The sequence below is a fragment of the Muntiacus reevesi genome, chromosome 12, assembly GCF_963930625.1.
Source record: "Muntiacus reevesi chromosome 12, mMunRee1.1, whole genome shotgun sequence".
In the NCBI taxonomy this organism is placed as follows: Eukaryota; Metazoa; Chordata; class Mammalia; order Artiodactyla; family Cervidae; genus Muntiacus; species Muntiacus reevesi.
In genome coordinates, this window is record NC_089260.1 from 19,942,801 (window position 1) to 19,967,400 (window position 24,600).

General features: G+C 34.6%; 1 protein-coding gene across 27 annotated transcripts in view; it reads left to right on the forward strand.

Moving 5' to 3' along the window:
- RIMS2 (regulating synaptic membrane exocytosis 2) overlaps window positions 1–24,600 on the forward strand; it is a 587,005-nt gene that overhangs the window by 121,099 nt on the left and 441,306 nt on the right. For all 27 annotated transcript variants that reach the window (XM_065903249.1, XM_065903253.1, XM_065903241.1 and 24 more), the window contains one exon: window positions 2,883–3,093. In XM_065903249.1, coding sequence (XP_065759321.1) covers window positions 2,883–3,093 — 211 coding nt within the window. The remainder of the gene's footprint in view (window positions 1–2,882; window positions 3,094–24,600) is intronic.

Here is a 24,600-nt window from a genome sequence, read left to right on the forward strand (position 1 = left end):
TCTTGCTGAGATTGTGATTTGAGATGACATTGAATCAATTTGTAGAGAATTGATATCTTAACAGTACTGAAGCTTCTTATGATGAATATAGAATATTTCTCCTATTAACTAGATCTCTTTTGATTCTTATTATTACTATTTTATAGTTTTTACCAAAGAAAGTCTGCTCATATTTTGCTAGATTAATACCTTAGACTTTCCTTTCTTTTGTTTTTGATGCCATTGCATACTACTTTTATTTTTTTTCCATTTATTTTTATTAGTTGGAGGCTAATTACTTTACAATATTGTAGTGGTTTTTGGCATACATTGACATGAATCAGCCATGGATTTACATGTGTTCCCCATCCCAATCCCCCCTCCCTTCATACTACTTAAAAAAATTTTTATTTCCAACTGTCTATTGCTAGTATACAAAAATGCAATTGTTTTTTGTATATCGAGCATGTATCTTGTGACCTTGCTAGACTCATCTATTATAGGAGTTTTTTTTTTTTTTATAGTTTCTTCGGGAGTTTATACATAGACAATTATGCCATCTGCTCAGTTTAAAAATATTCCTTTCCAACCTTTATGGTTTAATTTTTATTGTTTTTCTTGTTTTAATGCATTAGCTAGGATTTCCAATCCAGTGTTGATTAGGAGTAGTGAGAAACAACACCTTGCTTTGTTCTTGATTTTAGGGGCAAAACACTCAGTATTTCAAATACAGTATGATGTTAGCTGTAGACCCTTTTGTGTATACTGTTACTGAGTTAAGGAAGTTTCTGTCTATTCCTAGTTTGCTGATTCAGTTGCTTTCTCAGCATATTTTGACATAACCATATATTCTTTCCCTTTGTTGTTATTGTTAGTTGCTAAGTCATGTCCGACTCTTTGTGACTCTGTGGACTGTGACCCACCAGACTCCACTGTTTATGGGATTTCCTAGGCAAGAATACTAGAGTGGGTTGGCATTTCCTTCGGAGAATCTTCCTGACCCAGGGATCAAACATGCGTTTCCTGCATTGCAGGCAAATGTTTTACTGCTGAGTCACTGGGGTGTGAAATCACTAGTCAAGTCAGGGGCTCAGATAGGTTTGGATTGTGTCATTATCTTTAGGGCACTGCTGTTTTCAGATTTCTCTAACAGTGAGCTCCTGTTGCTTTTTGCTTGGGGTGAATGCAGGAGTTCTGTAAGTTTGTTTGTTTTTTTTTGTTTTTTTATGTTTTGCTACCCCTTCAGCTATTCTTACCCGCTTACGTCACAGAGGGAGAGGGCCTCTCTCTGTGTTCTTGCCCATTCCCCAGCAGCAGAATACTGGTGCTCATTTCTTGATACTCGGCTTGTGATAGGGTTGGGTGTTCTGTTCTGTGTTTTCCATCTCCCACCTTTGACAGGCTCTGTCTACGAGGGTCTCGGGGATGAGGCCTGCTCCGAGTTCTTATTCCCTTTTTCCCAAGTAAGGAAGTAGGCTTGGTATCCTCTCTGAATGGTTTAGGGCAGGAGTTTCTACCTCTCCCTCTGTGATAAAAGCCTTTGATCTGTGGGTAAGATCTTGGCTGAAGATGATATCCTGTCCCTCCTTCATGAGAAGAGGTCTTTTCCCCTCCCATGCTTTTCCCTAGCTGCAGTGGATCTTTGCCTTCATCCTGGGGATGACGGAGTTTACTCCCTTTTCCTGTGGCTTACAGCTTTGGCTTTTTTAGGAGAAACAGTCTGGGGAATTCCTGTGTTCTAGCAACCACTAGTCAGTCACTTCTGTTATATTTGTACATATGCACCCCAAAGGTTCTTTAAATGTTCTTACGTCCTGCTCTCATCGTTCCTCATGAATAACCAGTATGTGGAAGAGTGCTTGTGATCTTGGGCCCAGAGCAATTCCAAATTGTCATGTTAGCCCACACTTGACTTAAAATTTGTTAGATAAAATTTCAGTGAATTTCCTCTTAACTGTCTGATGGCCACCTCTTTCTCCTATGCTCTGCCAAAGGTGAAATAGTGTGTCCCATTGTTCTTTGGAAGGGTTTCTTTTGGAGTTCAGATTATTTGCATGTCTTATAACCCTCAACTCTCTGATGGGATCAAGAGAAGTTATGCTTTTGTAGATTATTTAGCCTATTGTCCTTTTTAGGATGAGAGTGACATTATTTGCAGCTTTGTAAATCCTAAGCATTAGTTCTGACTAGGAACTTTGATTTGTAAATCAAAATTATAGTATTAATCATTTAAAATCATCTTTAAAAAATAAAATAAAATCATCTTTTATAAAGATAATAGTAAAAGTTTTATCACTATTTATTTTTAACTAGAATCAGTAAAGGCCTTACTTTTATTTGTACTGCCTTATTTGGTAGACTTCTAATATTTCACAGTGTCTTTGCAGTCAACTAATGTCCAGGCTGTTGAATAGATTTGGATAGTTAGTGAGACCACTCATCCACTGTTTTCCTTTCTGTTTTGATTCTTAATTGCATTCCAGTTGAGATTCTGTCTTGGTGATTTGAAGTTGATAGGTTTTGGTTTCCTTGTGCAAGTCATATCCCTCAGTCTATTTCTGAAGCCAAACTCTTGAAAAATAACATTGTAAATATTTCGTTGTATATGATTGAAAACATATTGCAGATAGTTGGTAGAAATTTTACAATTACCTTTCAAAGAAGTATGTTAATTGTACTGTTTATCAAATTAGCATGTATATCAGAAGGTAGAACTAGTTACACTTCTACAATGTTGTGCGCCATAAAAGATGTTATTCTATCAACAGAAAGTTAAATTTTTATTCTTTACTCTCACCTTATGGATTTTTCAGATAAAAAATTGTGTCCACAGATTGTGGTAATTATTATTATTTTTTGAGACCATCAGGAAACCAAATTTTTCTTGTCTGTGCTCTCTGCAGAAAACTTCATCAGCAGTTTGAAATGTATAAGGAGCAGGTAAAGAAGATGGGAGAAGAATCACAGCAGCAGCAAGAACAGAAGGGTGATGCTCCAACCTGTGGCATCTGCCACAAAACCAAGTTCGCTGACGGATGTGGCCATAACTGTTCATATTGCCAAACCAAGTTTTGTGCCCGCTGTGGAGGTCGAGTGTCCTTACGCTCAAACAAGGTACAGGATGAAAGCTGAAATTCGTAATTCTCTCATACTTTAAGCTCATCGTGAATAAAATAGACAACAAAATTAACATTCAGGTTAATCAATGGACAGAAACCTTCCCTAGTGTCTTCAGTTCAGATAAAAAATTAAAAAAGCTTTCCTCTGAATTAAAGAGGCATTTATCTCATTGTTTTTGTTCTTTAGCTTATGATCTTTTAGACTCATAGGATCTTAGGCCTTCAAAGATGAAGAGAATTTAGAGATCAGTTGGCCTAATTTCTTATTTTATAGATGTAGACAGTTCAGATCCAGAAACACTGGAGTTTATTCTTAAAGTCACACAGCTCGTTACTGTTTGAGTTGTGTCACACCTTTTTCGATTACCTCACATAATTTTATCAACTTGGTAGATCTGCTCTTCTTTTGGCCTATATTTCCTTTCTTTCTGAAGGAGGCTCTTTCTGGCTTTGTGATTCTTTGTTTCATAATTTTATAGCTTTTGAGGCTACAATACCCTTTATTTTTGTTTTAACATTAATGAAAAAAATTAGAATATGGAATTTAAAGGAGAAATGTTAAGGCTGTGTTTCACACCTGTTCTAGATTTTTGTAGTTTATTCATCCACTTTAGGGAATATATTAATATTTACCAAAGAATGCTATGTCAAAATGAGCAAAAGTAGTGTTTTAAATTGTCTCAATAAGTTCTTTATAATTTGAATTTATCTCCTTCTTAGTAGGAGATATTTATCACCCAGTTCTTAGGTAGCTTAAGAATATGAAACTGATGTCTTCACATTTATTACTTAGACCTAATGGGAATTTGTTACCCTTTGTGGTTTAATTTCTCCATTTTCTCATTGTTCCCCTTTTCTCATTCTTTTGTTTTACCCAGAACTAATAACTTTTCTTTATTTTTCCTTATCTTTCTCCCTGGTTATCTGATTACTTTTCCTTGACTAGTTGTGTTGGCTAGAAACTTCAGTATAATTTTGAGTGGAAGTGATGGGAAGAGACATTCCTGTTTTGTTCTCATCTTGTGGAGAAGGCATTCACTATTAAGTATTATGTTAGCTGTCAGCTCTTCATCCTAAAAGTTTTTGTTTGTTTGTTTACCTTAAGAATAGATGTTGAATTTTGTCAAATACTTTTTCTCCATCTATTGAGATTGATTATGTGTTTTTGCTTTCTTTGTTAATATGGCGAACTACCTTGATTGATTTTGAAGTGTTAAACCAACTCTATATCTGGAATAAATCCATTTGGTTATGATGAATTATATCTTTTACATGTTAATGAGTTGGATTAGATAAAATTTTGTTTACAGTTTTTGCTTTTGTGTTCATGAGGGTTAATATCTGTAGTTTTCTTTTCTTGTGATGTCTGTCTTTGAGTTTGGTATTAGAGCAATGCTGGCCAGCTAAAATGAATTGGGCAGTATTTCCTTCTCTCCAGTATTTTAGTAGAGTTTCTGTAGAGTTGGTATCATTTATCCTTTAATGTATTATAGATTTTACCAGTGAAGCCATCTGGGCATACAGTTCTATTTGAGGGGGAAAGTTTTTAAGTACAGTTTCAATTTAATAGATATAGGGTTGTTCAGGTTATCTGTTTTTTTTTCTTGAATGAGCTTTGGTAATTTGTATCTTTCAAAGAATTTGTTTAGTTCCTTGTAAGTTGTTGAACTTATTAGTATCATAGTATTCCATTATCATTCTTTTAATACCTGTATAATTTGTAGTGATGCTACCTCTTTCATTCCCAATATTGGCAATTTGTATCTTCTCTCTTTTTCCCTCTTCAGTCTGACAGATACTTACCTGTTTTATTGATATTTTCAAAGAACCAGTTTTTCGTTTTATTGATGTTTTAAATTGTTGATTTCATCTTTGATCTTTATTTTTTGTTTTCTGCTGCTCACTGTGGATTTAATTGCCTCTTCTCTCTTCTGGTTTCATAGGGCAGAAGCTGAGGTTATTGCTTTGAGATGTTCCTTCTTTTCTGATACAGGCCTCATGTGCTGTTAATTTCCCCTAAGTGCTGCTCCAGTAGAATCTCTCAAATTCTAATACGTTGTCTTTTCATTTTCACTCAGTTGAAACATTTTCTAATTTTACTTTTCTTTTTTAACTTATGAATAACTTAGACGTATGTTATTTATTTTTTAAATATTTGAGGTGGAAGTTTCTAGAGATCTTTCTGTTCATGATTTTTAATTTCGTTCTGTTGTGGTCCCAGATATACTTCGTATGCCTTGAGTCCTTTGAAATGTACTGATACTTATTTTATGGCCCAGACTGTGCTTTATTTTGACAAATGTTCTGTGTGTTCTTGAAAAGAGTGTATATTCTGTTATTTTTTAACTGTTTTTAAATGTTCAGTAGGTCAAGTTGTTTGATAGAGTTGTTCAACTCTACTAAATCCTTGTTTATTTTCTACATTTTTTTCCTACCAATTATTAAAAGACGGGTATTGAAATATGTAACTCTCAGTTTTACCAACTTTGGCTTTATATGTTTTAAAGTTCTGTTTTTAGTTGCATAAACAGTTAGGATTATTACATCCTATTAAATAATTGGCCCCTTTATGATTGTTAAATGACTTTCTTTATTCCTGGAAATATTCTTGGCTCTGAAATATTCTGTTTTATCTGATCTTACTGTAACCATTCCAACTTTCTATTGGGTAGTAGTAACATTGTTTATGTTTTCTCTTCTTGCCCAAGTGAGACTAAGCTTAAATCCCAGTTTTATTATTTACTAGTTCTGTGACCTTGTATAAGATGCTTAGTTTCTCTGCCTCAGCTTCTTCACCTGTAATAGAAGTATTAATAGTACCTATCTTACAAGGCTATTGTGAGGACAAAATGAGTTAATATTTGTGCAACACTTAGACATGTACCTGGCATACACACTGAGTGCTTTTAAAATGCTTTGCAGTAATTTCTATAATATTGCTTCTTACCTAACAGGGATGTCAGGTAGATGTTTTCTTATTCAATTAAATGATCATATTTTATATTGGGTTAGTATGTTCCTTGTTGCATACCTAAACTTATTCCATCATTGTGAATATATATGTAAAATATATAAGGTAATTCTAATCTTTAATCTTTGAATTGACCATTTAGTCTTTTTTTAAAACACAGACTAAGTGTAAAACTGAAGTAAATATTCAGATGATTTAATTGAAGATTCATTTGTAGTCATTTAAAAATATCCAAATTTTCCATATGTTTAAAATTAAACTACTGCTCCACAGCTGGTTATTTTTTATTTTTTACATGAGATTTTAATGTCTTAAGGACCTTCCTTGATAATATTTCATATTTATACATTACCTTTGTTTTTCAAGCAACTCAATTCTAGTTTGAGTAAAATAATTTTTGACAAATGCGGTGAAACTTTAAATTGTGTTACTAAAATATGATTAGAAGAGATTGCTAGTCCTTTTGTTTTGAACTTCTTTTCCTTTGAGGCTTGCCAGTTCAAAGAGAAGAGGCATTTTGATTAGGGGTCATTATTCTCACTTTTCCTTTTTCCTTTAACAATTTCCTTGGGAGATTTTATTCAATTTCATAGCTTCAGATTCTGTTATATGCTAATGATTTACAGATGTGATTTCACTAGCCAGATTATTCTTTTGAGCTACAGGTCCGTCTATGTAGCTGCCTGCTGAAAATCGATGCTTAGATGAATTAATAGTCACCTCATATTCACCTTGTCTATACTTGAATTCATTATTTTCCGCCAACTCTGCTTCTCATGTGTTTTTTCTTTCAAGGAGTTGCCTTCTTATTCTCCTGGTTGCTCAAACCAAGCTCTGGGAGTCCTTCTCTCTTTCTTCCTCTTCCTCAATCAAGCCTTAAGGGGCCATACTTCTCAGTATCTCCTAAATCAGCCTACTTCTTCTCTTGCTACTACTGTAGTTCATACCACTATCACATATGTTTCTTACCTGAAGTCTTGCAACAGCTTCCTAACTGTTCTTTCCGCTTCTAGGCTTTTCTTCTTCCAGTCTGTCTGCACGTTTTAGCAAAGTAAGCACTTTATAAAGAAGGAATGTTGTGCCTTATTTATAAATTATATGTAGATTTTGTGTTGACTTTTTATCCTTATTGGAAGATAGTTAAGATACAATTGTAGAGTAATATTTCACTTGTGTATTATAGCTAAGTTTTTCATGTATATGTTATAGCTAAAATTGAACCTGTATTATCTGTTAAGAGGGATTGAGTGTGTGCCAGTTTGCTTCAGTCGTGTCCAACCCTTTGCGACCCCGTGGACTGTAGCCCCCCAGGCTCCTCTGTCCATGGGATTCTCCAGGCAAGAATACTGGAGGGGGTTGCCACGCCCTCCTCGAGGGGATCTTCCTGACCCAGGGATTGAACTTGCGTCTCTTATGTCTCCTGCATTGACAGGTGGGTTCTTTACTACTAGCGCCACCTGGGAAGCCCTAAGAGGGATTAGCAAATTCATTAGTTAGACTTCATTTTTTTTTTTTTCTTTTTTAAAACAATTTCTGCAATGTGAGTTATTTTATGAAAGTATTCTGCTTCTAAGCTTTTGCCAGATATTAATATAGTTAACTGTGGAGACTTTAGTGCATACATGTCAGTTATAATTTAGTCATTCACAGCCATGCTGTGCTGAGTCGCCCAGTCATGTCTGACTCTTGGCGACCCCATGGGCTGCAGCTACCGCGTGCCTCCCCCCCCCCCACCCCAGACTCTTCTGTCCCTGGGGATTCTCCAGGTAAGACTACGGGAGTGGGTTGCCATGCCCTCCTTCAGGGGTCTTCCCAACCCAGGGAGCATTCCCAGCTAACTTGTATCCAGATATGCCAGGCACGTTTGTGCTTTTGTGCTTTTTATATATTCCATGTTCTTTGCATAAAATGTTCTCCCTCACTGGTCTTGCCAGTATTCTCTTTATTACTTTGGAGGCCTACTTACATATCAGAAGCTTTCAATTTTTTTTTCCAAGTTCTGTTATCTCATCAGTCATTGTGTTTCCATAGTGTCTTATTCTTTGCTTGCTTTCAGACATCTTTCTGTTCTGCAGTGATTTGTTCATTTCCCTCTCAATACATTTAGTTCCTTGATGGCAAGAACTGTCTTACTCACTTTTTATGTTTCGTAAATCTAGTATAGTACCTGATACATATATGTGAGTGTTCCATAAATGATTTTTGTTAAACTAAATGGTCACCAATAGTTTTCTTTGACTGCATACAGTTGCTTTTCTTTTTTACAATAGCTTTTATGTGACCTGTAGTCTTAACATTTGTAACAAATGAATTAGTCAAGATCATAATATAGAGGATGCATCTTATCCCTTCTACACAATATCCTGTGTTTTAATCAACTAGAATATCAGGTATAGAACTGTGTGTCAGGCACTCTATATGGAGAGCTTTTCATATTGTTTAACTCTCAGGAAACTGTATAAATTAAATATTGATTTCCTATTTTGCAGATAAGGAAGTAAAGGTCTAGAGAGCTTAAGAAAATTGTATCAGGTATACAACTAGAAATGTTTCAGAGAAACAATGATGCTTAAAAAGACATGGTTTTAATTTTTAATTTATATAACTTATTATAATATATCAGGTCATTATTATTATGTTATGAAGTATCATTATTTATGTTTAATTAAAGATAAATGTAACAATTTTAACTACCCTTTTTAAATATATTCTCTTGACCAAATCATGTATCTTATTTATTTATTTAATATTCATTTCTATTATGGTTTATTACAGGATATTGGATATAGTCCCATGTGCTATACAGTAGGACTTTGTTGTTTATCCATTCTATATAAATTTTCATCTGCTAATTCCAAACTCCCAATCCATCCCTCCTTCACCTCCCTCCCCCTTGGAAACCACAAATCTGTTCTCTATGTCTGTGAGTCTGTTTTTTGTATTGTAGATAAGTTTGTTGTGTCATATTTTAGATTCTACATATAAGTGATATCATATGGTATTTGTCTCTTTCTGGCTTACTTTACTTAGTATGATAATCTCTAGGTCCATGCATGTTGCTACAAATGGCATTATTGCATTTTTTTTATGACTGAGTAGTATTATATATATTTACCACATCTTTTTAAGTTTTTATTTTATTGGAGTATAGTTTTTTTATAATGTGGTACTAGTTTCAAGTGTACAGCTAAGGGGTTCAGTTATACATATATTCCTTCTTTTTTATATTCTTTCCTTTGAACTCAGGTATCTTATGTATTATTTTATTTTCTGCATTTATAATGTTAGGAAACTATGACCCCAAATCACCAATTGTGATCAATAATATTTTATCTTTAATGTCTATTTCTACTTATTTTTTCTTTTAAGTTATAAACTTTAGAAGGCTTAAATTAATGGCACAAAAAGCTTAAAAGTAGTATGACTAATTCATGTATAATTATATTTTGTCAGTTTTTGATAGTATATAATGAAATTAAACAGTGATACTGTGTTTTATTATCTTTGTACATAAAAGCTTTTTTCCTTAATGTTTTTCAATTTTTTTCTTTGAGTTAATTGAGTGTTCAATTAAGATTTTACTTGTGGAAAAAAATTCTCCTTTTTCTGATGTTTGGGTATTTACTTGCTTCTGTAGAAATTGTTCCCTTTATATGTCTTAATATATTCTAGTATATAGCATGCTCTTGCTTGAAATGTATGGAAAAGTTTTTTGTGTTATAATGTTTATATTTTGGTCAAAATGTAGTTTAAAATTTTCCAGAATTTTAATTTCATTGTCTTAAAAAGTTTATTTAAGAATGGAATTAATTATTTATTTTTTGTTTTGTCTTTTCTGTCCTTTTTAACTTGCTTTCGTGGATATTCACACCAGGAGGACAAAGTGGTTAGAGTCTTTTTCTGTCTAATATTATTTTTTCTTATTGTTATTAATGCCAATTTAATTTTATAGTTATATTTAATTTATTTACTCAAGTGTTTTGTTACAGTTGTAGTGCATGATAATTGCTAAACAGATATATTTTAAGCATGCTATCTGAATTTACTGAAAGACGTTTATTATAGATGACAATTTGATTATTTTGCTCGATTCTTAAAGAAGCTTGCATTTTTAGAATTTAGTATTTTTTAAAGGAAAGTGTTTTTATAACATTTATAACATTTCTCATTGTGATAAGAATTCCTTTAATCTTATTATGTTCCCTAAACTAATCATTGTACTGGTCAGAAGTTTTAAAATAAATTTCTGAGTTAGTATAAAGATTCAATTTTTGTAATAATGAGTCACAATAACATTGAACATGGGTTCTCTGAAGTATATGATCGTAGTTAAATATTTAATATATTTTAATTTTTCTTAAAATATGTTTTAGAGATTGGTAAAATGATTACTTTTTATCCTCATGTTGAATATTATATATAACTATAATTTATAAATTCCTAGAAATATAAAATTTGATAATACATTAGATTATAATAATCTGCTGATGTCTGTCTTTTAGAAATCTGATTTGAATTTGGTTCTGCTCTGGAGCCTGGTGACTTGCTGCAAACACAGATAAAATCTTTCTGTTCTGATTCTTTATGATGAATCAGACTAAAACTTGAAGTCTTTTCAAGTTTTCCAAATTCAAATTGGCATAAAACCCAAAGAGGATATCCTTTAGCTGAGGCCTTCTTTTTTGTCATTTGGAGCCTCTTCCTTCTCTTCAGTCTTCAGTTACTAGGTTGGAGATAATGTAGACATTGGCAAATACTGATGTGAGTTTAGAATATGAACCCTCTGAGCAAAAGAAAAGATACTGTGACTACCCAGATGATATATAGTCCTTAACCCAGAGCAGGTCCTCTAAACAACTTGCCAGCTTTCTACCAGTCAATTTGATTATTTGACTCTCACATAGTACAATTCAGGCTATTCAAAGCCTTTTAGAGTCTCTGCTGCAACTTTTGTGTCTAAAGTTAACACAGGGTACATAATGGTTTGATTATTGTCTGTAGTTTTCACAATGAATTCTGACACCTATCCCAGTAACGAGACATATAGTAGTAGTTCAGCTATAGAAATTATTTTCATGTACTGACACAATTTCATTATGTGTCTATATTTTAAATAGAGCAGTTTATATTTTAAGCCATGGATTGACTAGCAGATAAAACAATACTAATTTTATGTGGATTTGGAGCATTGTGGTTAAAATTTAACAAGTCTTTCTGTGATACTCTTTATGCACCGTTGTTCAATAGAACTTTCGCCGGTGATGAAAATATTTTATGTCTTCTCCGTAATACTATAGGTGCTAGTCACTTGCAGCCATTGAACACTTGATTTGTGGCCAGTGTGACTGAGGAATTGAATTTTCAATTTTATTTAATTTTAATCAAATTTGAATAGTTGCATGTGGCTAGTGGCTAAAGAAAGCCCAAGTCTGGATAGCAAACACCGTAGACTATTACACCTCTAAGGCAATTCCCCGCACTCTTAGTAGCAGTCTGATGGTGTGCTGTCAGTGGAGATGTAACTGGACAGAACACAAGCAGGGTAACTGTCACTGCCAACCTCATATATAGTCAAGAAGGATACTGGACAAGGGACATCCTCCCAAAGGGTAGAGCCAGGGCATATGATGATAATAAGTGTAATAGTCAGTGGGGAACCTAGATACCAGGTAGAAGAACCAAGGAAATTAAGGTCTTGTTTTTGTAGGGATTGCTGTGTGCTATGGACAATCAGCCATGGGTATATTTCTCATTCTTCCTGTTTTTGAATGAGAGTTTCTATTGCAGTTCTATCATTTTGTATTGGATGTGTTGAGAACAGATAACTTGGCTTTCATTGTATACAGTGATTTACAATATCAGTTGTTTATAATAATCTGCACTTGACTGTGTACAAAGATTTGTTCTGCTTCACAGATCCTACGTTCAGAGCTAGGTTTTATAACTAAGTGAGAGTTGGTAATTTTCTCCCTTGGGTGGGGGATATGTTACATGTGAAATACATGCGTGGAAATTGTGAGTAGTTGAAAGCAGACTGTTCTAGACCCTGTTCAATCACTATCCTAACAGACATTTTAAAAAATATCTTTTAATTTCTCTTGAGACTTAAAAAAAAACGTTTATTTATTTGACTGCGTTGGATCTTTGGCTGCAGGAGTTCTGGCATGTGCACTCTTCTCTGCGGCATGCAGGCTTCTCCTTAGCGGTGGCCCGCAGGATCTAGTGTGTACAGGCTCAGTAGTTGTGGCTCGTGGGCTTAGTTGCCCTGTGGCATGTGGGATCTTAGTTCCGCAACCAGGGATTGAACTCGAATCGCCTGCATTGGCAGGAGGATTCTTAACTACTGGGTCACCAAGGAAGTCCCCTAACAGACATTTTCAACTTCCTTCTCTCTTGCAATCCTCAATAGTGGGACTTGAAGAATAACAAAATTATTTAGCTTTCCTTGCAACTGGGAATGGCTGTGTGACCCAGTTCTAGCAAATGAGTTGTAAGAAAATTTATGAGGGCTTCTAGGAAGTCATGAAAGAAGAAAGGTAGAGGTGGTACTACCTTTTAATGAAAACGTATTGTCTTGGGCGTCATCAGTAACTTGTGCAGATGAGGGAATGTGAAGAATATTTGAGTCATTAGTTAGGACATTGTTGAGCCACTGATTCAACATTGTCAGACATGTTTCCCGAATGTGAGAAAAATTCCCGTCCCTAGTTTATTTCTGCCACCAGTAGTCAAATTTTCTGTTGCTTAAAACCAAAAGAATTTATAAGGAAACATTACTGTAGAGTATGAACATTTAGGGTTATTCTTCAGAAGTACAGAAGCAGAATAAAGAGATCTGTGTTGATCACTGCCCAGACCTACCTACTTTTGCCTGTTTGAAGAATCACGATCACTTAACATATCTGCTCATAGGTTAGATATAAATTACCTCAGGTTGCAAACAGTAAGTTAGCATGAGCATTTTGGTCTTAGATGTTGACTGTTTCATTAAATATGAAGATACTTTTTATAGAACCAAAGTGAAGGGGGTTGAATTCTTAAAAAATGCAATTTAGATGTTTCTCAGACTTTTTAGGATGTGTGAAAATAAACTTTCATGGTAAATTACTTGCTATAAATTAGAAGATAGATCTAAGTGTTCAGAATAAATATTGACCTACTCATGTGTAGAAAGAGCACATAGTGAAATTATAGTTTTAGGAACAAAATGATGTTCGTTGCACTGTTTAAAAACAATGCTATCTGTTTATATAAAGACCATTTTAATGAGGATATTAAATAATTCTGTTTCTCTTTTTAACAACAGTTGTTAGTTTTCTTAAGATATAGGTGTCTCTTGAGACAATATTATTTGCAGATTATTAAGCTAATGATATTGTATTGAAATGATAATATTTCAAAACAAACGGGTATGGGAGAGCGATGTATGACCTGTAGTATTTCTCACAGTTCAAAAGCAATTCAGTTATCTCTTGGGTTGCAACTGCAACTATGATATTCAGAGCAAGTTGTTCTTCGTTTTCACTGCAATCTGATATTTTTTCTGATTTAAGCACATTATTCAGGTTTCTGTACCCTATGTGTTTATGTAGCTGCCCACTGTTATTCTCATATGGAGTTGCAGTTTAGTATGTATTTAAAGGTGCTTTTCAAATTATAGTATATTTGATTGTTCCATTTTATTCTGGGCAGCAGTTATGAAGCTGCATTCCAGTAAATACTGCCTTAACAGTGTTAATTTATTTGCTTTTGCATTTCTATTTAATTTCAACATAATATGTATATGACTTTAATAAAATTGTTCTACAAATTGAATATAACAACTCTGTCAGGGCCAACTCTTATAATAAAATCACAAGTTTAAATGCTACTACAACTATTCTGTCTCTTTTATTATAAGCCTGACAGAAACCAGAATTCTTAACATATGTAAGTGAACTTTGAAAATCTATTTGTCTCTTATAAAAAGGGATTAAAAACTTACAGTGTGAAAATCCTGTGAACTAAGATGTCTGTAAATTAAAATATCCCATAAGAAAATTATTAAAAACATATGATAAGTGAAAATGCTGATAAAGATAGTATGCTGAAGTCATAGAAGTTGACATTACTAATAACTCATCTAGAGTGAATCTCAGTTTGGCTCTGATCAAGTTCAGAGGATGTTGGAGAGACTGCAAAGTATGTTTAAAACTGCAGCATAGATAACTTCTTGAGAGAGCGGATAGGTCATAAGTTTTGATTGTGTATTTTGCTGCTTTTCTTTTAGATAACTTTTGCTTTGATCATGTTAGTTATTCTCATCGTGTATACCATTCCATTCAGTCCATAACTGAAAATGAGGCTTATTTCTTTATCCTCTGTGGGATTCCCATCACTACTAAATGCCGCAAATGAGAGTTTTTGAACTCCTGAAATAGAGGAGTGTCAGTGGCTATGTGATACGATGGGTTTGAGACTTGAGAGTTAAAATTGAGAATCGGTGGTTGTATTAAGAGCCAGGTTGATAACCAAGTTTTTACACTGAATGAAGATATTTGTGCTGAAGCCAGTAAGTATGTGAAGGATGGAGGGCATATTTGGGGCAGAGAGGGAAGCCACATGGTTTTAACTAAGGAGATAGTGAATTTGCAAAGCTTTTCAAAACCACGCAAGAGACATTTATTGATAATAACATCTAACATTTATTAGACAATCATTATGTGTAAAGAATACTATTGTAAACTTTTTTTGTGTGTGGCCACACCTCACAGCATGTGGAATCTTAAGGTACCCAATCAGGGATCATACCCACGTCCCCTGTAGTGGAAGTGTGAAGTCTCACCACTGGACCACTAGGAGGGTCCCTTTAATAAACATTTTAACATGGATGATTTTATTTAATTCTCATGACAACTTTAATCTAACAGCCAGCTGTAGATGGCCTAAAAGGAGCTGAGGTGGGATAGGACATAGTGAAGGACACAAACTCTAGCCTCAGAATTCCTGGGTTTAAAACCAGGCTCGGTCACTTTGCTTAACTACAGTATTTGGGCCGATTACTTTATGACTTTAAGCCTCACTTTCCTCATAATTCCCTAGTAGGTCAACTGGTAAAGAATCTGCCTGCAGTGCAGGAGACCCTGGTTCGATTCCTGGGTTGGGGAGATCCCCTGGAGAAGGGATAGGCCACCCACTCCAGTACTCTTGGGCTTGCCTGGTGGCTCAGCTGGTAAAGAATCCGCCTGCAGTGTGAGAGACCTGGGCTTGATCCCTGGGTTGGGATGATCCCCTGGAGAGGGGAACAGCTATCCACTCCAGTAGTCTGGCCGGAGAATTCCGTGGCCCGTGTAGTCCGCGGGGTCAGCAAAGAGTAGATGACTGAGTGAGTTTCACTTTCACTTTTACTCCTAAAATGAAGGTGATTTAACAATTAATAGTGCCTAATTCATAGAGTAATAGTGTTTGATTATTATATTCTTCCCCAAGACTCTGAGGACCCTCTTTCCCAAGTGCTAAAAAGGAAAGTAAAACCCACCATCATGTGCCAAAAATAAATAAGATTTATTATATTTTAACAGAAAAGATGAAATAGAACAGCATATGGTACTGGCTTGGTGATTGTCCTGTGACATTCATAGTCATTGGGTCCAATGGCAATCTACCAGGTCCTGGAGGTATTCTTTCGCTCCAGGCTTTGCTTGGTTTCTCTGAGGATTTGATTTTAATTCCTCTGACCAGGAGAGAATTTTGTATGGAGCTGCTTGTGAGTCCCCTTCCCTGGCAAAATAAACTCATTTCTTATTTTCATGATCTTCTCTGTTTTCTTTTCTTTCTTAGCAGTCTGTGCTCTCAAATACCTGAAGAGCACTTTCAGTTCCTTAATTCTTTCCCCTGGTCCCATCCTATCCTCCAATTCCTATGTCTCTCCAGAATTTAGTTCTTCATCACTGCTATATTAGAGTATTTACAAAATATTGATGCTTATTTTAAAGAAGATTATTATGTACTTTGATAAATAATATAGGGATACAGTACAAAATTCAAAAGATACCAGCTATATATAGTGAAAACTTAGTTTCTTTTCTATCCCTGGTCCTCAAGCCCCCAGTTTCCTAGTCCCTCAGTTCTTTTCCCCATAGACAATCAGTTACCACTTTTTTCTGTATGTTCTAACAGATACAATGTAGACATATAGTTTTCACACAACTGTTCTGTACCTTAATTTTAATCTCTTACTTATATAGCTTGGATTTTTCTATATTGGTGTATATAGAATTATCACATTTATATTAACAAGCTCATTATTACTTTGGTTGTGTCATAATTTATTTAATCAAATTATAGCTAATCTTTTGCTATTATAAACATATTTTTGTACATGTCACATTGCATATGTGCAAATGTACCTGTAGGATAAGTTCCTTCAGGTGGAATTGTAGAGCATTTCAAATTTTGTTCAGTATTCCACACTGCTCTCTCTAAAGTGGTATTAATTTCTATTTCCACTAACAGCCTGTGAGAATGCTCGTTTCCACATCCTTGTCAATACAATGTATCCAGGTTTTTAATCTTCCCAATTTCATTATAATTTTAATTTACATTTACTATGAGTGATGTTGAGCATCTTTTCATGTTTAGAAAGCATTTGTGTTTTCTTTTTACTGTCTGTTCATGCTTTCAAAGAAGAGCAAGGCTCTGCAACGTGTTTAGGTTCTGAAATCATCAAAAGTACTTTTATTATTATTACGTATACAAATTGAAGCAAGTTGCTTTATAAAAACACTAGATGTTTCACTCTTTTTAAATATAAGGTTGAAGACCAAGGGGGCTAGAATAAGAGAAAAAAAGACAGTTTCTCTCTGCTTTAAAAAAATTCTATGATAATTTTCCATGTTTATTTTTCCTCATGACTATTTAAAAATAATTTGTCTAGCAAGGTCTTTGCAAAAGTATCTCTTAAATAAGTGCAACTTATGGACCATTACTGTTAGCCATTTTAACTGTTTTATGACTTCCTGCATTTATTTTCAAATTGTTTCAAATATTTCTAAAAACTTAAAGTGTATACAATGTATACAAGATGGGATTTATGTTTTTAAAGATTGAAGACACATTCAGTAGTACATCTGAAAGCTATTTTCTTCTTTGATACTAAATGTCAGGAAAAATAAGGGAGGGTGAAACTCATGATGGGAAATAGGATATAGGAAAATCTCACTTGAATCAACACATTTGATTTTAGTCTAATTGGTTCAAATAATGGGTATTTATAGCTAATAAGGCATTTACTAAGTCCCTTTAATCAAAATCCTATTCCTTTAGTAAAGAGAGACTTTAGTTCTGATTTCATGTTTTTTCTAATCATGTTGAGGCTTGCATTGTTCTTATTTTTTACTCTCTTTGCTCATTTGTATTAGTTTTTTTTTGAATGAGTCCTTTTTATATTAAATAATGTAATTGTTTATGACATGCTGCACATCTCAATTGTTCCTTTATTTGTTTATATGTTAGAATGTTTAATTGCCTTGTAGTTAACTATATCTTGTTTTTTAGAATATATATTTTATATCATACATAGAATTTTGTGTGGAGCTGCTTGTGTGTCCACTTCCCTGGCAAAATAAACTCATTTCTTATTTTCATGATCTTCTCCGTTTTCTTTTCTTTATTAGCAGTCTGTGCTCTCAAATAACTGAAGAGCACTTTCAGTTCCTTAATTCTTTCCCCTGGTCCCATCCTATCCTCCAATTCCTATGTCTCTCCAGAATCTAGTTCTTTATCACTTTAAATCCAAGATTCCAAAAGCAAATTTTCCCATATTCTCTCATGGCTTTTCTTGTTGGGGGGAGGTATTCAGTTTTTTTTAAATATTGAGGACTTTGGCTTTACTCAGAATTCATTTTGGTGTAGGTTATATGGTATGGACCAACTTTATTTCTTATTGTGACTTATTTGTCATAATGATATTTATTGCATGATTCATTTTTTATTCATTAATATGCACAGCTACCTTTTTCACATATGGAATTCTCATAAACATTATGGTCCATTTCTAGTCTCTTTAATTTACTTATTCATTTTTCTGTTCTTGAGCCAGTCCAAGTACAACATAGTTTAATGACTATACCTTTTAAAAATACGTTACTAATAGCTAGTAGCACTGGTCCAGTGGCATATTAATGAGTGGTGGGTGTGGACCACCCTGGCTACAGACAATGTGAGGTGGGGGAAGTGTCTGCAGAGAATATTAAAAAAATAATAAAACTAACAACAATTGGCCTGCTTATTATTAATCTCCGTATTCAGGCAATTCTAAACCATTTGATAATAAAATGCTCCTTCCCTTTGGAGCAGATTACATCACATTTCTAACTCCTTTCCACTGGAGCTCGTTTCCTCACTTTTTTTTCTTTTAAAAAATTTCTTGGCTCTTCTCTATTATCTCCTTTACTTTTTTTTTTAAGAAAGTAAGTGTAACTTGCAATCAAATGCACAGGATTTAAGTATAGTTTGATTAATTTCAAGAAGTATGTATATTCCCATGTAACCATTGTGCTCACGAAGATGTATATTGTTCCTATTCTCCTGGGAAGTTCACCTCCCCTGCCCCGCCCCGCCAATAGGCAATCACCTTCCTGATCATATCTATTGCCATAGATAGCCTGGCTTGTTCTTGAACTTCATATAAATAGAATCTTATAGTGTGTACTCTCTTCTTTTTCTCAACTCAGAGTCTAGAGATTAATGCATGTCATTGCCTATAGCAATAGTTTGTTTTAATTGTGTGAATTGTGTGGATATACCACAATATATCTATCCACTCTCCTGTTGAGGGCATGTGGATTTTCCCTTTTTCTTGGCTATAATAAATAAAGCTGCTATAAATTTTTGTGTTATGGGTCTTTTTCTGGGCATTTATTTTTATTTCTCTTTGATGAACACCTAGAAGTAGAAATTCTGGGACAGGATGTTAGATATTTGTTTAAATTTTATTACAGTTTTCCAGAGTTAATGTGCAATTTTACACTTCTATCAGCAATATAAGAAAGTTCTAGTTTCTCTACAGCCATACCAGCATTTGCTGTTGTTGTCATTTCATTTAAGTTATTCTAGTGAGTATGGCAACCCACTCCAGTGTTCTTGCCTGGAGAATCCCAGGGACAGGGGAGCCTGGTGGGCTGCCGTCTATGGGGTTGCACAGAGTCGGATATGACTGAAGCGACTTAGCAGCAGCTGTGAGTATGCAATGGTTTGGCTGTTATTTCCATTTCCCTAATGTCTAATGATTGAGCATCATTAGTGTCTATTGGCCATTCATACTACTTCCCTTGTGAAATGTTTGCTTAACTGCCTGTTTGAAAAGGTTTTTTTTGTCTTTTTATTATTATTATTTATTATTATTATTTGCAGACATTCTCCTTATATATGTCCTGAATATAAGTATCATATATATATATGTATTGAGAATTTCTGCAGTCTGTGGCTTGCCTTTTCATTTTGTAATGGTATATTTTTGAGAATAGAAATTTTTTAAATCGAAGTATAGCTGATTGGGGCTTCTCAGGTGGCGCTAGTGGTAAAGAATATGCCTGCCAATGTAGGAGATGCAAGAAATGCGAGTTTGATCCTTGGGTTGGGAAGATCCCCTGCAGTAGGAAATGGCAATCCCATTCCGGTATTCTTGCCTGGAAAATTCCGTGGACAGAGGAGCCTGGTGGGCTTGGTCAGTTGGGCTGCAGAGAGGCGGACACGCCGAGTGACTGAGCACACACGCAGTGATTGACAGTGTTGTGTTGGTGTCAGATATACAGCAAAGTGATTTCAATTTTTATACTTTTTCAGATTCTGCTCCACTCTAGGTTATTATTTTGAATATGGTTCCCTCTGCCCACTCTAGGTTATTATTTTGAATATGGTTCCCTCTGCTATATAGTAGGTTTTTATTGTTTATCTCCTTTTTATATAGTAGTTTATCAATCCCGAACTCTTAATCCCTCCCCTCCCCTTTACCCCTTTTTGTAACTGTAAGTTTGTTTTCTATGTCTGCAAGTCTCTTTCTATTTTGTAATTAAGTTCATTTGCATCATTTTTTAAGATCTCAAGAAAAATAGCTGATATATCATAATAATTTGTCTATCTCTATCTGACTTACTTCTTTTAGTATTATTATTTCTAGGTCCGTCCATGTTGCTGCAAATGACTTTTCAGAGAATAGGAAGTTTTAATTTTTATGAAGTTGAATTTACTAACCTTTTTTTCATGGTTAGTGATTTTTGCAATCTAAAGTATCTTTGGCTACCCCAATGTTGCTAAGGTATGCCCTTGGCTATATTTACTTATTTACTTTTCCATCTACATGTTAGAATTAATTTGTTTAGTCTTAAATAAATCATACAGGGTTTTTTTTTTTTTAACTGAGACCAGATTTAATTATGAAAAAATTAGGAAAGAATTGTAATTTTTATGGTATTGTCTTCATATTCAAAACTAGAATATGATTTTTGATTTATCTTCTCATATATCTTTCAGTAGCATCACTTATATTAATTTTGATATTTCTCAATAATTTATTTTAGAATTATAAATGAAATAATTTAGTCCTTTTTAAACTTATTTTTACCCAGTAATATATTGATCTTTGTATGTATGCAGTCACCTTTCTAAATTATATTTTTTATTAGAATTTTTTAGTTGTTTCTTTTGAGTTTTAACATTGTAAAACCATATGACCTGAAAATAATATTAACTTAACTCTTTTCTCATTTATTTCCCCTTTTATAACTGTATTAACCAGAACCTTCAAAACAATCTTAAATAAAAATATATTCATGTTTATAATTATAATAATATATAAAACTTGTCATTTGTTGTTTTTCAGCTGTATACTTACTTTCAAATTACCCCCCCCCCCCCCCCCCCGCATGTTTTCCATTTCTGGTGGAGAGTTTTTCCAGTTTCATTTGGAGGTTTCTTGATATACTAATTTCCTCCTTCATGGTCTTTAAGGGTTATAAACCATCCAACCCTTTCTTATCTTTTGCTACCTTTTGGCTAGCATCATTTCTGAGAATACCCATTGAGACATGCTGGTTATAAGATTTTTTGGCCACTTAATGAGGAAGTGGTTAAGATTGGGTTTGATGTGTAAGGATAAAAAAGCAGATTTTTTTTTAAACCTGATGTAAAATTTATACAAAGACAAAAAGGGACATTGAAAAGAAGTCATAAATATTTTCATTTTGATTTTGTTTCTATTTAGGATTTGTTTTCTGTGTCTATTGATATTGTCCCATGACTTTCTCCTTTAATCTGTCATGTGCTAAGTAACTTCAGTGTGCTACTCTTTGCGAGTCTATGCGCTGTAGCCTGCCAGGCTTCTGTGTTCATGGGGTTCTTCAGGCAAGAAGACTGGAGTCGGTTGCCATTTCCTCCTCCAGGCTATCTTCTCGACCCAGGGATCAAACCCGCATCCTTTAGTCTCCTGCATTGGCAGGTGGATTCTTTACCACTAGCACCACCTGGGAAGCCCTAACCTGTTATGTGGTAAACCAAAATTCTTGATTTTCATAAGAGCTCTGCATCCTTAGGACAAAATTCACTTGGTTATGATATATTCAAAAAAATTATATATCTGCATTTGGATTTTATTTGCTAGTAGTTTGTTAAGGATTCCTCCTATGTTTGTCTAGAATATTGGTGTATAATTTTCTGTCTTCTATGTTCTTTTCTGGTTTTGGTTTTAAGGTTATGATGACCTCATAAAATAAATGGTTTTTTTCTCCCTTATTTTTCCAAAAGAGTTTGTATTCTTTCTTTCCTGAGCATATGATAGAATTCACCAATGAGGCTGACTAAGTGTAGAGTTCTCTGCAGAAGTTCTAAAATTATGTGTTCTTTTTTTAAAAGATATATAGAGCTATTCAGATTATTTATTGTGTGTTTTTGTTTCTGATGGAATTTGTCCATCTCGTCAAACTTGTTGAATTTATTGCCGTAAGCTATTTGTTGGGCTTCAACAACGGCCCAGTGGGTGAAGAATCCGCGTGCAGTGTAGGAGACACAGGAGACATGGGTTCGATTTCTGTGTCGGGTACATCCCCTGGAGAAGGGAACAGCAGCTCACTCCAGTATTCTTGCTCGAAAATTCCCACAGACAGAGCAACCTGACGGGCTGCAGTCCAAAGGGTCAAAAAGAGTCAGACGCCACTGAGCAGCTAAGCCTAGCAAGCTGTTTGTTGTACATACTTGTTAACCATTAATATTGATGTGATCTTTAGAGATGTCACTTTTCATTCGTGATAGTGATAGTTTGTATCTTCTCTCTCTATGTTTCTGTTTGTTTCCACAATCAGCCAGGTAGTGATGAATCAATTTTGGATTTACTTATGTTTTGTTTTGTTTACTATTCATTCAGTTTTCCTTTTATCTTCATTTCCTTTCTTGTACTTGCTTTGGGTTTGTTTTGTTTCCTTTTCTAGCATCTTAAAGTAGAAGCATACCTTACTAATTTTATACTGTTCTTTTCTAACACAGGCTTTTAAAACCATAAATCTTTTACTAAAAACTGCTTTAGCACCTACGTTTTGATACGCATGCTTACATTTTGTCATCAGATAAAATATTAAATATTTTTCCTTATTAATTTTTAATTGGGTCTTTAGATTATTTTAAAACAAGTTGCTTTATTTCCAAGTTTTTGAGTATATTTTAGATATCTTATTGAGTTCTAATTTAGTGCCATTGTAGTGAGAGAACAACTCTGTGAATTTTTGACCCTTTAGGATTTACTGAGACAATATGTGTCTTTTTTGGTGAGTGTTCCATGTTTACTGGAAAAGCATGTGATTTCAGAGGACCTCAATCTACGGATATCTTTTGCAGTCATTGTTGGTGATGTATCTCTCAAGCAGTTAATTTATTTTTCTTCCAATTTGTAAAATTGGAATTTTTTTGTAAAATTTCTATCCTGACATCAGTTTTCTTGATAATTTCTTGGTTTGTGGGTTCCAGGTTCATGCTGCAGATTACAAACCCATGTGAGGTGCAGGCAGTTTTTTTGAATTCTTAGGGGAGAGTTTTTTTGTTAGTCCATTGTATAAGCAGAGACGTCATACTTCCTTGTGTTTTCCCTTGTCAGTAGATGAAATATTTGCAGTTTATTTTTTCACTGAAGATACAGTTTTCAGTATCTTGGATTGTACATAATCATAAATTCAGTTCTTTGGCCTAGATAGGCCCAGGTTTTTATTCTTTTTTTTTTTATCCTTGTGTTTTCCATGCATAGGCCTTAACATTTTAAACTACAGAATGTCAGTGTTAAGCATACCACTCTGGTTTGCAAACCCATTGTCTTTTTTGGCACACTGGCTTTTCCTACTTTGTGGGCCTTCCTTTGTGTGCTAAGTTGCTTCACTTGTGTCTGACCCTTTGAGACTCTGCGGACCGTAGCCCACCAGGCTCCTCTGTCCATGGAATTCTCCAGGCAAGAATACCTGGTGGATTGCCACGCCCTCCTCCAGGGGATCTTCCTGACTCAGGGATCGAACCTGAGTCTTTTATGTCTTCTGCATTGGCAGGTGTGTTCTTTACCACTAGTACCACCTGAGAAGCCCAAGCTACCTATCAACTCTTTGTAACTGTTTGCAATCCCATGGACTGTAGCGTACCAGGTTCCTCCGTCCATGGAATTTCCTAGGCAAAAGTACTGGAGTGGGTTGCCATTTCCTTCTCCAGGAGAACTTCCGAACCAGGGGCTCGACCCCGGGTCTCCCACGTGGCAGGCAGACACTTTACCCACTGAGCCACCATGGAAGCCCAAGCTTACCTTTCTGGTTAAAATAATTTGTGTTTTTGTTGTATATTATTTTCAGATTTTTTTCTGAATCATTTTCATATTTTTATGTCCATTGTGCTTGTTTTAAGTATGAATTTTGACTTTAGTTCCTTGTGGTGATTAGAATATTTTTAGTCTTAATATCTATTTTGTTGCAGTCAAGATGGAATTCTATAAACAGTGGATAATATAGTTGTTTTGTTTTTTTTTACATCAAAGACTTGTTACTCATAGAACCACACTGAAAAGAAGAGAACGTGTTTCTAGATTCCATACATATCATGAGTAAAATAGAGCTGCTGAGAAGTTGCTGTAGAACACGGGGAGCCCAGTCTGGTGTTCTGTGATAAATTAGAGGGGTAGGATACGAGGAGGGGAGGGAGGCTCTGAGGGAGGCGGTATGTGTATAATTGTGGCTGACTCATGTTGTTGTATGGCAGAAAGCAACACAACATTGTAAAGCAGGTTTCCTCCTATTAAAAAATAAATTAAAAAAATAAAAGAAGAGACAGGTGAGAACCAAATAGCTTATTCCATTTTGTCACTGGCATTAAAAGATCTGGCCAGAGTAGACCTAGCTTTGAAATTATCCTTGTTGTGAGTCTAGCGACGTATTCAAGAATCACTTAAGAAAAGCGATATATTCAAGTTCCTTAGCAAAGCACAGAAACACAGAAGTCTATTCTGGTATTGAAGAGAATGTGGCTTTATTTCTT